The sequence below is a fragment of the Diplotaxodon limnothrissa genome, linkage group LG18 (assembly GCF_057381915.1).
Source record: "Diplotaxodon limnothrissa isolate DT_005_m linkage group LG18, D_limnothrissa_male_GT1.1, whole genome shotgun sequence".
Classification (NCBI taxonomy): domain Eukaryota; kingdom Metazoa; phylum Chordata; class Actinopteri; order Cichliformes; family Cichlidae; genus Diplotaxodon; species Diplotaxodon limnothrissa.
In genome coordinates, this window is record NC_140613.1 from 9,582,073 (window position 1) to 9,596,947 (window position 14,875).

The following is a 14,875-nucleotide window of genomic DNA, read 5'->3' on the forward strand; positions in this document are numbered from 1 at the left end:
TTGGAAATGGTCTGAGTTAAAGGGTGGCTGTCAAGAAGCCATTCTTAGGGAAGTGAAACTTGGAACAAATTTTTGGTTCAATTCATCATCAGAATATTTGGATGAGGTCAGGAGAGTGTACAGTGAGAGCTATCTGTAAAACACAGTGGTTTGGGGCTATATTTCAGCCAGTGGTCCTGGAGATTTTGTCAGATTTCATGGAATTATGAACACAGCAAAGCACTGTCAGAGTTTGAGCTATTTTGCAGCACCATCCAGAAAGTGTCTGATTGGCAGCATAACAATCATCACAAACACACAAACACTATAGGTCACGGATTGGCCTCCCAGAAACCAGAAGTCTTTTTAAACAGAGATGAGATCAAAAACATGCAGCCATCATCCAAAGAAAAGCTTTGAAGAAGCTCTGGTTTTACCCCATATACTTTATTTAGCCCTGCGACAGACTGGCGACCTGTCCAGGGTGTACCCTTTCGCCCTATGACAGCTGGGATAGGCTCCAGCGTCCCCCGTGACCCTGAAAAAGGATAAGCGGAAGCAAATGGATGGATGGACTTTATTTCTATTTATGTTTGCACATGCTTCAATAAATCGCTGCACCTAGTTCCCATTTTCCTACCTTTCTTTAAATATAAAGAAATGAGTGGTGGCTAAGACTTTAAACCCATGTCAAGTTTAAATTCATAATGCTACTTTATACGATCATAGTTATGCCAACAGTCCATTTTTCTACAACAAAGCAGCATCAACTTCATAGTTATTCAGAATCAAAATGTTCAAGGGTATTGTAGTCAATAACCACAATACAACTATATTCATCTCTTGAAAATGAAAACTTAAGCACTACAAGGTTTGCCTTTTTGCACCTTTAAATATGAATATTATTGGATTTTTCCCTTCAGGTCTAGACTCTACAGTTTAGTTTGTGAAAAACAAAGGTGAAAAATGCTGTCAGTAGGCATGCTTACATTTTGTAACATAAATCTAAACTAGAATACGTTTGACTTGGCATACCTTTTTTCACACTTGGCACTGTAGGGTGATCTGATCCAACTGTCATATACTTTTCTGTAAGGTTGTAACCAGTACTGTTGTCATCCACTTATTATTGTAACTATCCACCCTCCTTGTTGCATAGCCCAAAGACAAAAATGGAAATGTGATACTGCTCATGAGAGAGCGAGACATGCACCAGGGAGTTCATTTCCCACTTCCAGCATTAATAGAAGGAACATAGGATATACTGGGAATAACAATGAGTGATTCCAATGGCAGTAATTAGGGACCATATGCGACAGATATCAGCTGAGCATGAAGTGGTTCTTGTCATAACATTTATGTTGGCTCTTTAGGCCTGTAGTTCTGCTAACACTGGAACTATCCCTCTGCCTGGAGAAGTGAAACTCTAACAGAAAATAATAAAATACCCTCTATATGCTTTTATCCCATTTTGACAAGATGGATCGCTATAGCCGCTCCACACATTCCTTTCAAAGACAGAAGTGAGAGCATGAACTTGTGAGTGTGACACACGTGATGCCTTCATGAAACTTTACTGAAGCAGATTAAGTTTAAACGTAGAAATAACTCCTCAATTAACTTGATAAGACAGTGATGAACCTAATCTAAATGCAGATACAGCCGAAAATTATATTAACATCATTTCTCAGTTCCTGTGGCAGTCTAGGCTCCCGTGGGTGAAATTTGAAGGGGAACCTGTGCGTGACCGTGTTACTGGCAGCAAAGACTCGGCCTCTTCCTCCGCCGGGAAAAGAATAGTTTGTTATCTTGTACTTGGATGGCTTTGAAGCGAGACCTTTGCTGGAAATATGACACGAGTGAAGTAATGTGCCTGGGCCCTCTTTTAATCTCAGGAGTGGTTCTTTGTTTATATTTCTGTCTTATTGCCTTGGAGAGAAACACTAGCACTATGAAGAGGAAGAGGAAGAGTGAGAGTAAGGCTCCTCAAATATTTTCTCAAACACCTTAATTGAAATTGGATTTTAACTGCTCGCTGGACCGTGGTGGAGAGAATCAGGAGCCAGCAAGGTAGCGTTTTTGCATTGCAAATGTAATTTTCTGTTTTTTGCCCATTGCCCATGAGACACTCAAAAATAGCTACCAGATATGTTTTTTCATGAGCCATTTTCTTCAGGTTGAGCCTCTCATTATTCCAATACCCACTGCCATTAGCTTTTTGGATTGAACTACTGTGTGGCCCTGTTGTTTACTGAGCTGGAGCATTAGTCTTTGTGGGAAATTGTATTCTCTTCATGCTCAGATAGAGCCTGATGGAGGTGAAATTTTGAATGCACTATATATGCATGAGGAAATAAACAGCTAATTTGCTTTGAATTTTTATTCATCACACAAGTGAATTGCGCACGACTTGTTGATTATTCTGCAGTTTACAGATTTATTATACCTTTTTTGTTGTTTAATTAGTAAGAAAAGTGCCCTAGTGATTTACGTAGTTAGTAATATTTAGTGAAGGTATCAGATCTTTTTCATAAACAAAAGTGATAACACTCCATTGTAAGTAAAAATGCCTTCAGTGAAGGAGTGAGACAATTTTAAATGTTTACAGATGGGATGGGTGGTGTTATTCCAGGAATTCTGAAATCACCTCCTTGGTCGTGCATTATAAACCCAAATACAATAATTACTTTGTCAAAATGAAAGGATGGCAATCTTTGTCATATCTTATCTTACTATAAGACTGAGGACTGTGAAAACCTGAGTGGAAAAACTAAAACTACAAACAGAGCTCCCAACCAATCCACCACAACCATCGTGGCTAGCACCTCAGCAGGTGTGGGTGTTCTTTGGACATGGTCTGCTTTATCACTCATTTTTAGTCCAGTCTTTGTACCTGACCAATTTACCATTTTCAGAGGACTGGGTTTTTTTTGTGGTTAAGACACGGACCAATAAATCATTCAAGCATAAAAACAGACTCCTAACCCAAGGGATGAGCAAATATAGTATCTACACACACAGACAACCTAGTAAAGAACCAGTTTTAAGTTGTATCTGTAGACACTTTGGCACGGCAGCCTGTGTTGTACCTGAGAGCTACAACAGTGAGCGCCTACAGAATTGTACAAACTCTGTTTTTATCTTATGAACTGTATTTCCGTGTATGTGTGAACACATTTCAGTAAATTGCTGCACCTACTGTGCTTCCTATTTTACTAGCAAAACATAAAGAAATAAGAAATGCCTCAAAACTGTTGCACAGTACTTCATTTGAAGTCAGTGACACTGACTAATCAGCTAAAAATGTTTCTGAGGTTTTTGAGCCTTTATTATGAAGCTTTACATGTATTACTGTAGTGTTGTTACAGATGAAGTACTATAAGCAAATAAAAATGTGTTTGTGTGATCTCTAAAGCTAAAGCTGTAAAAATGTAAAAATAAATAGCATAAAACAGAAATACAGACATTTGATTGAATGTACTTTATAACAACACATAGCTTGCTATTGCTCAATTTCTGCACAACTGACAAGTCAGTTTGGTCATTGCCACAAATGGACAAGCTGGCCATCAATAACCTTTTGCTAGCTTCCTGTGTGCAATCTGCTCATACAGGCTCCCTGCAGGAGGGACTGGGGGGAAATTATGGCTCTCTCATGTACCAGAGCCCAGTGATCCCACACAGTCTGCCGGTGAACTGAGATCAATATCTCCTAAGAGTAGGTTTTAGCACTTTTAAAAATAGACAACTCAGAGCCTTCAGACGGCGCGCATTATATGAAACGTTCCCAGGCTACAGCCATTAAGTGCCTGTGCCGTTAATGGCCATCATTGTCTGATCTCGTGATGGCAAACAAGGTCGTTGCAGCTGCATATGGAGTCATATTGCTCAAGCGAAATGTTTTAACATTGACCGAATGTTGAAACTTTATAGCTGTTCTGCTGCCTCTATGATGGTGTTAATGGTCCCACTCCCCGACTGTACTCCTCCTTTGATACTGAGCCTTTCAATTTCTGTGTCACACGCCTCAACAGGCTGACTCGTGATCACCCTGATGGATGAGCAAACGAGGAGAGAAGTTGTGAGTCTTTCGCTCGAGCTAGTGGAGGTTCAGTGCCCCACAACGCCCACATGGAGCCCTCCAATCGCCTCCAGTCTTTGACACATCATTTCCCCTGTGATTTGTGGCCAGATTGAGGTTGAAGGAGACAAGGAAATTTTCTGTCCTCATGAGAACAGATGGATGCTGCAGCTCTGCAGACTGAGCCGAGGGTTGTTTTTTCCCCCTCATGATGAACCCTCCTGCTTTATAAAGGATTGGTTTCATGCTCCATTATGGACTCTTGATGACTGGCTATTACAGCACATTTTCAGAAACCTCGACCTGCCACTTTTTTGTTCTTTTTTTTTGGGGGGGGGTGGCATATAACTGACTGTTCTTTCAGGAAAGTGTTATATATTATTTTGTAAAGTACTGATCGAGTGGAAAAGGGATTTCTCATTGGTCCCCTTTGTGCTGTTTTCATGCCAGATCAAAGTTGAGAGTCTGTTTATGATCAAAGATGGTTGTAATGCCATGAAATGATGTATGATGCAACAAACATGCAACTGGTAAAGTGTGATAGGCTTGTCAGGGCAGCAAATGGTCGCCGTCTTTTTCAACCCCACTCCCACCGCACACCAAATGTTTGATCTCATCTCTGAAGAGCACAGCCTCCGGTGTCTCCCTTGGGATGTTTAATGTTGGAGATCAGAGCTTGTGGTGGTGCAGGCAGGCTGGCGGTGGGGGCTTCACCATTACCACGCGCCACATTCAATCTCCCCAACATCAGATAAATTCAAAGAATTTGCAAAACAGCACCTTCTTAAAAACCCAGACTTTCCTGCTGCCGTGTGTTATATTGGCAGCACATTATTAAAGTTTCCTGGAATAAAAGAGAAAAAAAATAAAGCATCTCTGGCTCTGCTGCAGTCTATCATCACCCTCTGGCTGAGAGCTGTTGTAGCATGCCTCAGATTTCTTTCACTACAGTCCGATTCTTTCTCTCTTGTATCTATTGATCTCCAGCTCTGCCCTGCCAATATCTTCTTGTCTGTGAGACCCTTCCTTGTCCTCCATCTTTTATCCATTATTCATCACTCAGCTCTTTCAGCCAGGCCGTAATACCTCTTACCTCCATATGATCGTGGGGCTGTTGTGCACCGTTTGTATTAATGCAGCCCCAGCTGTTGCTTCATTAGTAAAAATATTGAAACAGAAAAGAAGCTCATATCATTTATGCACAGTCAGTGCATTAGTGCAACCAGATGAAAAGTAGAACACAATCATCATCTGAGAGCCACGAACGTCTGTCGAGTAACCTCAAGCTGAGCTGTGACGCTCCTACAGAATTGATTACGACTTTGCCTGTGCCAGCTCAGCTTTTTCAAGGTGTGTTGGCTCAGTCACACTAGAAAGAGGGAAATTGCGTGTGTCAGTGAGCAGAGATTAAGGGTTAATCTCTGCAAATTGACTACATAGGAAGGAGGAGGACTTCACAGGAATCTTTTCATATTCGATGTATTTGAAGTGAAAGGAAGAGGATATTGTGACTCACAAGTCTGTAATTGAAAACATAATGATTGAATTTAACTTTCATTTTCTTCCCTTATAAAGTTTCTGACTTGAAAACATCCTCTCACAGAACGAGTGCTCATATCTCCGTGGGCCCTAGAAAGATGCACTTATATCCTCATTTGTTCTGTAGGAGGTTTTACTCAGACAGTTAAGCTGTATTAGCAGATGCATCAGTATCTAGCAGTGGTGAACTCTTTTTACAGTATCATGAAAACAAATCATTTTTTGAGTTTTGATCAAAACCGATGGTCGTGTTTACTCTGTTTCAGGATTATGACTACAAGCCAGGCAAATACAATTCTCTATTATTTATTAGCGAGTTGTTGTGGAAAATACAGTGGGGCCTGGTTTTCTTCTTGCAGAAGTAATCTTTCAGGAGAGATGAAGAGTATAAAACTAGATAAATTTATTATGACAAAAAATTGATATAGTGGAGAAAAGACATGGGCACACAGGAGGTACGGTCTTGTATAGAGTTTTTTTGTACTCTACACAAATAGGACAACTCAGTGAGTCATTGGACATTCAACAAGCAGCTAGTCTTGCCTTGAACTCAAAACACTGACTGACCCATTCAGATTTCCCCAAAATAGTCAAAAAATCCATTACAGAGGTTCTTGTGCATGAGGCTTATTCAGTCACAAGGTTGTCTTCCTTCTCCAACCTAATGTAATACAATTAGGCCCATAAATAAAGTTCTGAACAGTAACACAATTTACCTCTTGTATACACTAAAAATTGCATTTTAAGCAGACAACCAAGATGTCATTAATCTGCAGGCTTTCACTTTTAATTCAAGAGGTTTAACAAAATTAGTGCGTCCTCACAACGTCTAACCAAGTCAAGAACACTCTCAATGAATTAGATGTACCATTGTTAAAATCGACATGAACATAGAGAAACTACAAAGGTGTGAACAAGAAGGCCAAGTTTGCCACAAAACATCTAAAAGAGCATCCAATTATTTAAAAAATCCCTCTTTGCATAGATATAACCAAGAAGAGGACTTTGATGCAATTTAATTAACATTGCATTAAGGCACTTTATATTGTAAGTTAAAGACCCTACAAAAATAGACAGAAGTCCCATCAGATGACCCCCTGCAAGCAAGCTATTGGCAAAAGTGGGACAAAAAATTCCCTTTTAACAGGATGAGACCTTCGGGAGAACCAAGCTCAGGGAGGTGCAGCTATGTTGTGACCGGTGGGGTATGAGGGGAGAGAGACGGGACAAATAACACACAGGTTAGAGTTAGAATATGACATGCAAAATGGTGTATATGTATAAACAACTAGAGTGAAAGGAGGGTGAGTGAAGAAGAGCTCATGGTCCAAGAAACACAACAAATCTGTCAAACATGGTGAAAGCAATGTTATTGCAAGAGCATGCATGGCTGCCAGTGGAACTGGGCCACTGGTGTTTATTACTGATGTGACTGCTGATAGAAGCCGCAGGATGAATTCTGAAGTGTACAGGACCCACTCTCTGCTCAGAGTCAGCCAAATGCTGCAAAACTGATCGGACAGTCCTGTACAGTGCGAATGGATAATGACCCCAAACATACTGCAAAAGCAACCCCAGAGTTTCTGAAGGTAAAGAAATGGGACATTTTTTTTAATGGTTAAGTCAGTCACATGATTTCAACCTAGCGGAGCATGTTTTTTTAGTTATCAAATACAAAAAAACTGAAGGCAGAGAGTTGCACAAACAAGCGCCAACTGAAGGCGGCTGCAGTAAGGGTGTAACAGAGCATATCAAAGAAGGAAACAGTATTTGGTGATGTGAACACTCATATTTAAAATCATGTCAGCCTATGAAAAATGGAGAATTTCCTAAAACAGTTGATGCAATACTTTAAATTTTTTATTTAAAGTATCATTTAAGCTACATTTTGTCATATACGAAGGCAAAATAACAAAAGCTGGGTCATAGTGCTAAATATCCGTGAACCTAACTGTATGCGGTGGTATTAGGACATTAAAATGCGGCATCATATTTAACAAAAATGAAGCTCAATGCCATGAATTCCTGGTGATGTGTACGAGCAATCATCCTGGTAAATGATTGTCACCTTCAATTTTACCTATTTAGCTGTGCAAAATGCACACGCTCAGTAACTAACAAACAAACAGCAGAGCCTGACCTTGTGAGATTATCAGGAGTGAAAATAAATCACCACACAAAATTACAGTTAGAGAAATTTGTGTATATCATGTTGTATTCTAATGTACTCAATATATTTGTGTTTGTATGTCTTGTGATGTCTTGTTAAGTGAAATAATCAACTTAAAGCTTTAACTTTCTGTTTTGAAATCTTTGAAGAATAAGATTAAATCTAGTTTAGGGGTTTGCAGCGTCAACATGTATTGAGTTTGCTGAAAGAATCGTGCCACTGTTGGCTGAACTTGTTTTCACTGATCTTTTCCTTTGAGCTCAGTGTTATTAAATGTTAAAGTGTTGTTTTCCCCACTAAGTTTCATGCACAACTGTGTGCACTGTTGGCATCTGGAATCTAACACACAATTATCTTTTTAGTGTAAATATGTTTTTATCATGCTATTTTATTTTCAAAACAAATAGTTGACTTTCACAGTTACAGTTTTACGATGAAACTGCAAATCTTCTTCTCTGCTTATCATTCAGCCCAAGCTGTTAAACCACAGAAAATACTGAAAGGCCACATTTAGATTTGCTCTAACATATATTCAGGTTTTATTCTGTGCACTGGTCAGGCTTCTCATGAATGTGCTTTCTCTCCCTCCACAGAGGAAGTCCCTGATCGCGACCAGTCTGATTGTGGCAGTGTCGCTCTTTGTGGTGGTGGTGAACTATTCTGAGAAGCCCTCCTTCCTCTTTCAGCCTGTATTTGGCGAGACGTTGTTCTCCAAGCAGCCATACAAGCCTTACAAGCCCCACCTGGGATACGTCAGCATTCCTAAACAGGAGGTGAGGAACAAACACCTGGAACTACAGGGAAGACACACATAGGTTAAGCTGTTACATCTCACTAAGTGTTCATTTATTTGTAGATGCTAGATAACATTTGCACTTCTATTCTCATGTGTTTTTTCATATTATTCGCATAAAAAAAATCAGAAGACTGTCAATTGTTTTCGAAACTGTATGTAAATGCGATGAATGTTAAATTATCAACATATGCTGATAATAGATGCTGATGATTTCTATATGAAATTTAAAAAAATGCTAATTCAGTGGATTTCAAACTTTGAGGGTCAGGTGCATCTGCAGGCGAGGTGCAGCAAACTAAGCTAAATGTATCAAGTCAAAGTAAGGGAAATGAACTCGATTGTCTTTAGGCAAAATAAACAACAAAAGATTTTGATTCAAGTAAAATATATCTTTTATCATTTTATTTTTTAATCACTAAAGATTAACAATAGACCCGCCAGGATTCAAACTCTCTGGAACAAAATGATCCCTCTTGCAACAACAACTGTGATGGCAAAGACGTCATTTCTTAAAGAACTCAAACTTCTTTTTTATGTCTTTTTAATTATTATCCATCCATCCATCCATCCATTCGCTTCCGCTTATCCTTTTCAGGGTCGCGGGGGGCGCTGGAGCCTATCCCAGCTGTCATAGGGCGAGAGGCAGGGTACACCCTGGACAGGTCGCCAGTCTGTCGCAGGGCCAACACACAGGGACAAACAACCATTTGCACTCACATTCATTCGCACATTCACACCTAGTGACAATTTGGATTGTCCAATTAACCTATCCCCACAAGCTGCATGTCTTTGGACTTTGGGAGGAAGCCGGAGTACCCGGAGAGAACCCACGCAAACACGGGGAGAACATGCAAACTCCACACAGAAAGACCCCGGCCTGATGGTGGAATTGAACTCAGGACCTTCTTGCTGTGCGGCAACAGTGCTAACCACCGTGCCACCGTGCTGCCCTTTTTAATTATTATTATTTTTTAATTTATCTTTTATCTAACTACAGTCCCCAATATATTTATTTCTTTATGTCTAGCTAGCTCAGCCTCATGTTATAGCAACCGTCACATCAAAATGTGTGAAAACAATCCAGCGTGCTGCAGCACTGATTTTGGGGTGTGAACTTCTTTCCAGCTCTTTGAGTTGGGAATTATTTTACTAATTAAGCTAAGTAACAAACTGATAAAATACTGATCAGTGCAGACTGTTGTACCACACAGCGGGATTTAATATTGTGTCAGTCAGTTTCATTAAATGCCCTCAAAAACCACCAGTACTGCAACACAGTGGAGTTCAGTGGCCTCAGTTAGCAGAGGTGAAGCCTTGGATTGACGTGATTGGCTCCAGCAACTTGTGTCTGCCCCCTTGCCAATCAAATTGGCCACACCCCACACATAAACACACACACTTTTAAACCATAATAAAAGCCAAAGGGTTAACTTCAAATGTGATAAAGAGCCAAGAAGTTCCCAGTAGGGCTGGGCCATATCATACAGTTCATGGTAATACCGGTATAATATTGGGCAAAGATAAGAAAATGAAATATCGCGATAGAATATGGGTTAAACGCAGTGCCTTTGTTTTCATACTCACATGGCGGAAAAAGTATGGCGGCGACGGAGAATGAGAAGGGCGAAAGCAGATCGTTGAATGAAACGGATGAACCAGAACTGGTTTGTAAAAATGCTGCAACTTCAGTGGTGTGGAACTGGTTTAGCTTTCACCCGTCAGACTTTGCTAAGCTACGAACCCGCATCGCTTGATGGATTGTCGGAGCATTACGGCTATCGTAGGCAGGAGCCTCGCGGAGTGATACATACTGTGCTTCAACATAATATTACCGTATTGTGTGTGTATAACCTCTCTTTAAGTTTTGTGGATATTATACATGGTTATGCTGAGGATATGTCGGCCAATTTCCACCGGAAATGCCTTTTGGTCAGCAAGGAATTTGCATTTGCACTGTTAAATTTTTATATAACTTTAATGCACATAAAAAACAGCTGCTTGTTTAAGTGAAAATACATTGATGGTTTTTGTTTTTTGCACTAATAAAGTTGTGGAGTTGTAAAGTGTTTTGTCTAGTGTCAATTATATCATCGTTATCGCAAATTTTCAAATGTATATCATGATAAATATTTTTGGTCATATCTCCCTGCTCTAGTTCCCAGTAAATAACAGAATTCAGGATTTCAGTAAAACTAACAAACAAAACCGAAGGTAAAAAAGTCATTTCAGCTATCAAGGCAAACTAAGAAGATTAAGAGAGCATAAGCAGATTAAAAGATGTTTTTAAATTAATGACAGAGGTGCAGGTGTAATTCTTCAATATTTGGCTTTAATCTTCCTAATATTAATAAAGTATCTTTCACATATTCTTACATATATTTTATTTTAGAGGAAAATGTTTCTGCTGCTTATGATAAAGGCATCTCACATTTTACATAGATATACATTAGGGGAAATAATTAGCTAAATGCCAGCTGAATTTGCTCACTTAAGAAGTGTACGTGTCTCTAATTTTTATGGCAGTTTAATTTTCATTTCATTTCTTGCAGTTGGTCATCAGATTTGAACAGATCTCAGGAGTTTTTGGCCCACTCCTCTTTACAGAAACACTTTAGAGCCTTTAGGTTTCTTGGCTGTCACTTGCCAACTCATAGCTTCAGCCAACTCCACTGATTTTCTGTAGAATTGAGGTTTGGAGAGTGGCTATGCTACTCCATGACCTTGATGTGCTTCTTCATTAGCCACTCCTTTGTTGCCTTAGCGGTATGTTTTGGGTCATTTGTCATACTGGAAGACCCATCTATGACCCAACTTGAAGCTTCTGGCTGAGGGATGGAGGTACATGGTGTTAGACTGAGGGCAACTGATGTTTCTTTTATATTTCTTCCTTTTTTGAATAATTATTCTAACCTTTACAGTTCTTTGGTCTTCTCTATGCTGGTGGAAGAACTGGAATGAAACAAACGGATTCTGTGGTCAGGTGTGCTTTATACATGAAACAAGATGAGATCAGGAGTAACTGACTGATTGTAATCTCTCATCTGTGTGTGCAGGAATCAGGGATTGTAGGCAATCAAATATATAATCTGTTTCTGTCTCTCTCTATTAAAATGAAACAACCATAAAATTAGTGACTTTTAATTTCTTAGTAAGCAATCACACTTGCAAATTCAGCAGGGCATCAAATACTTATTTTCCCCACTATGTTTTTTTGTAAACATTTGATAATGCAACACATTTGTAATATAATAATACTTCATACTTGAGTAACCCTTTCTCCTGCAGTACATTTATATTCTATAAGCATTCACCTTCACAATGAAGGTGTAGTCTATTCAAAATAGAGCACCCCCTTAAGAGTTTTCTTAATTTATTATATCAGATTCTCTGTGATGGATCTGAAAATGCTCGTTTTAATGTCCCTTGTGAGTGTTATTTATTTTTAATCCCAAACACCCGTGTCCGTGATCCCATTCCTCTGCCTTCAAACAGCTTTGTGCTGTATATTCCCTGCACAATTTATGGAAATTGAAATATCAAAGCCTTTTAATTCCCACCACATCAAAATGTAAAAACCAAGCTGTGTTTATTGTTTGGGAAGGCAGCCTGTTTAAACACAGCCCATTGTGCTTATGCTATTGGATATTGAGTAGTCATGGTGAAAAAATGTTTTAAAAAATGTACATTTTACTAAGCATGAATGTGTGTAACATTTCCGGGTGAAAATGAGAATTCGAAGTCAATTCATGTGAAGTGGATGTCTTATATTCAGCAGGATGATACTCGCAGATTAATGCAGAGCGCCATCCTCTGCCTCTGGAGAGTTTCATCCACACAACATGGGCCCAGAGGCAATCACACTTTACACCAGTCTCTACGTCTGCACCTCCTTCTGCCTCCAGACAAGACTGCTTAAATCACTGCCCTCTCCCCATGGAGATTTATGTAAATCATCGTAAAAAAGACTGGCAGCTTCTACAGAATTAGGCCTCTTTTGGCTCAAATTCCCCCACCAGTGAGTTCTCTATATCTAATCAGGAAGGCAGTGATTGGCCTGAGAATGAGTGTCAAAAGTGCTCTGCACTCTTATGAAATTTCTGACAAAGGATGGATGAAATTGTGGAGGTCTGGTCAAGGCGATACTCCCGCGCCAGGTGTCGTAAGTGATGAAGTCGGGAATGAAGGCCTGCTGTGTGAGCTGTCAGCCTCTGTTAAGTACACAGCAGCACCTTTAGAAGCTGTAGCATTTCACCTGGACAGTAAGGCAATCTCACATGATCCCCAGTGAGGTGTCATTTGAAGTGTTATAAACCTCTCGCAAACATGTATAATGCATAACCCGGTAGCAGGGGTATGGCCTGCCTTATTTTATTCATTTGATTGAGTCTGTCTCCAGCTGTGATAAATTGTTCCTGCGCTGCTTTCGGGAGAAATAGAAAACATTTTTCTTGTGGCACTTTACATCCATGTGTCTGGTCCATAACAGAGCGAGGGAGAAACTCTATATTTTCATTTGGACGTGAGCATTTTAAATGCAGGCCTTTCTCACAACGTTTTCCACTGTGTGTGTTTCGAAAGTGGTCTGAGTTTTGGAGCACTTTGTGGATACTAATGGACGTTAATGAGAAAGCTTCTTGTTTGTGGCCCGTGTTGCACCGGCTAATAAAATATGCATTATTGTATGTAAGTCCTCTCTAAGTTGTTATCAGCTCCTTGCAGACAAGAGATAAAATAAAATTGCTTGCACCAATTAAAACTTGTCTTCATAAACATCTGTTACATAACATCCAAAACCATCTGCTTTGATTGTGCTTTGATTGCTCAAATAATGCCAAACAATTAAACCTGTGTTAGTGAAGAATTATGTGTTTCAGAGTTAGTGTTGGTGTTTAGATTAGAATGTCTGGGAAACATCTGGTTAAAATGCCTTTTTTTTCTTATTTTTATTAGTTTATAATGATAAAATGTTTTTTGTATTTATTTGTAGTATCCAGGTTTACCTTGTTATGAAATAGGATTTGTGATTAAATGTCAGATAAGATGTCAGAAAGACATTTACACTCTTCAATCACTTTGCAACTGGATCAAACCTTTTGCAGTCAGAACTTCTTTAGTTCATTGTAGCATAAATTCAACAAGGTGTTGGAAACATTTCTGAGAGATTTTGGTCCATATTGACATGATAGTATCACACAGCTGTAGATATGTTGACCACACATGCGTGATGGGACGCTCCCGTTTCACTACATCTGGTGACTGTGGAGGTCATTTGAGCACAGCAAACTCATTGTCATGTTCAAGGAGCCAGTTTAAGATGATTTGAGCTTTACCTTCTATAGCAAATCTGCTTCAAGGTTTGATATGTTGTACATTCCCAGATGCTCTTCTGCATAACTGGTGACGTTTTCACCCACAGAACTGCTGGATATTTTCTATTTCGTTTTTTTTGTAAACCCTCTGTAAACCCCAAAGATGGTTGTGCAGGAAAATCCCATTGGATCAGCAGTTTCTGAATCACTCAGATCAGCCAGTCTTACAACAACCGTGCCACGTTATTTAAATCACCTTTCTTTTCCATTCTAATACTCACTTTGAATTTCAGTGGGTTGCCTTGGCCTAGTTTACATGCCTAAATATATTAAGTTGCTGCCATGTGATCGGCTGATTAGATATTTATGCTACTGAGCGGTTGAACAGGTTACCCTCACAAAGTGGCCAGTGAGTGTAAGTTAGCTGCTGCTACTTAGAAATATTGAGCCTCTAATTTGAAAGTAATTTGTAAGTTACCCAACCCAGAAAGCACTATAGGTAGGGGAAGCAGCGTAATGGTGCTGTAAACATTCATTTAGCACCATTTGTTGTTTAGACAAGGATTAATAGGATTAATTAAACATGTATAACAAAGCCTTTAATCTAGTGAGGGATGTTTGGTGACTCCTGGTCTAAAAGTTTAAAGCTTAAAATACTACAGCACGCAAGTCCACTGCCATGCTAGCAGCTCAAGGTTGTGCTTGTAGCTGTGTTGAAGTAAAAAGACAATGCAGGTTTCAAGCAACATTTTTTCTAATATCCAGCAGGGGGCGACTCCTCTGGTTGGAGAAAGATGTGTGATTGTGGTAGTTTGTGGGGGAAAAACAATCACCCCATTGCTTACTTGTTTATGACCTTGGGACACTTTGTTTTTCTTTCATGTTCTCAAGCATTAAATCCAAGGATTCATATGTTTCCATGTCGGATAATGTCACAGTCGCACTTTTTGAAAACAGTGTTGGAGCATGATCAGAATTATTGTAACCATGTGCAACAAAGT

General features: G+C 39.5%; 1 protein-coding gene across 1 annotated transcript in view; it reads left to right on the forward strand.

The window, feature by feature from the left end:
* st6galnac3 (ST6 (alpha-N-acetyl-neuraminyl-2,3-beta-galactosyl-1,3)-N-acetylgalactosaminide alpha-2,6-sialyltransferase 3) overlaps positions 1-14,875 on the forward strand; it is a 109,780-nt gene that overhangs the window by 22,747 nt on the left and 72,158 nt on the right. Inside the window, exon 2 of the mRNA XM_085377614.1 lies at positions 8,363-8,542. Within this exon, the coding sequence (XP_085233740.1) occupies positions 8,363-8,542 (180 nt within the window). The remainder of the gene's footprint in view (positions 1-8,362; positions 8,543-14,875) is intronic.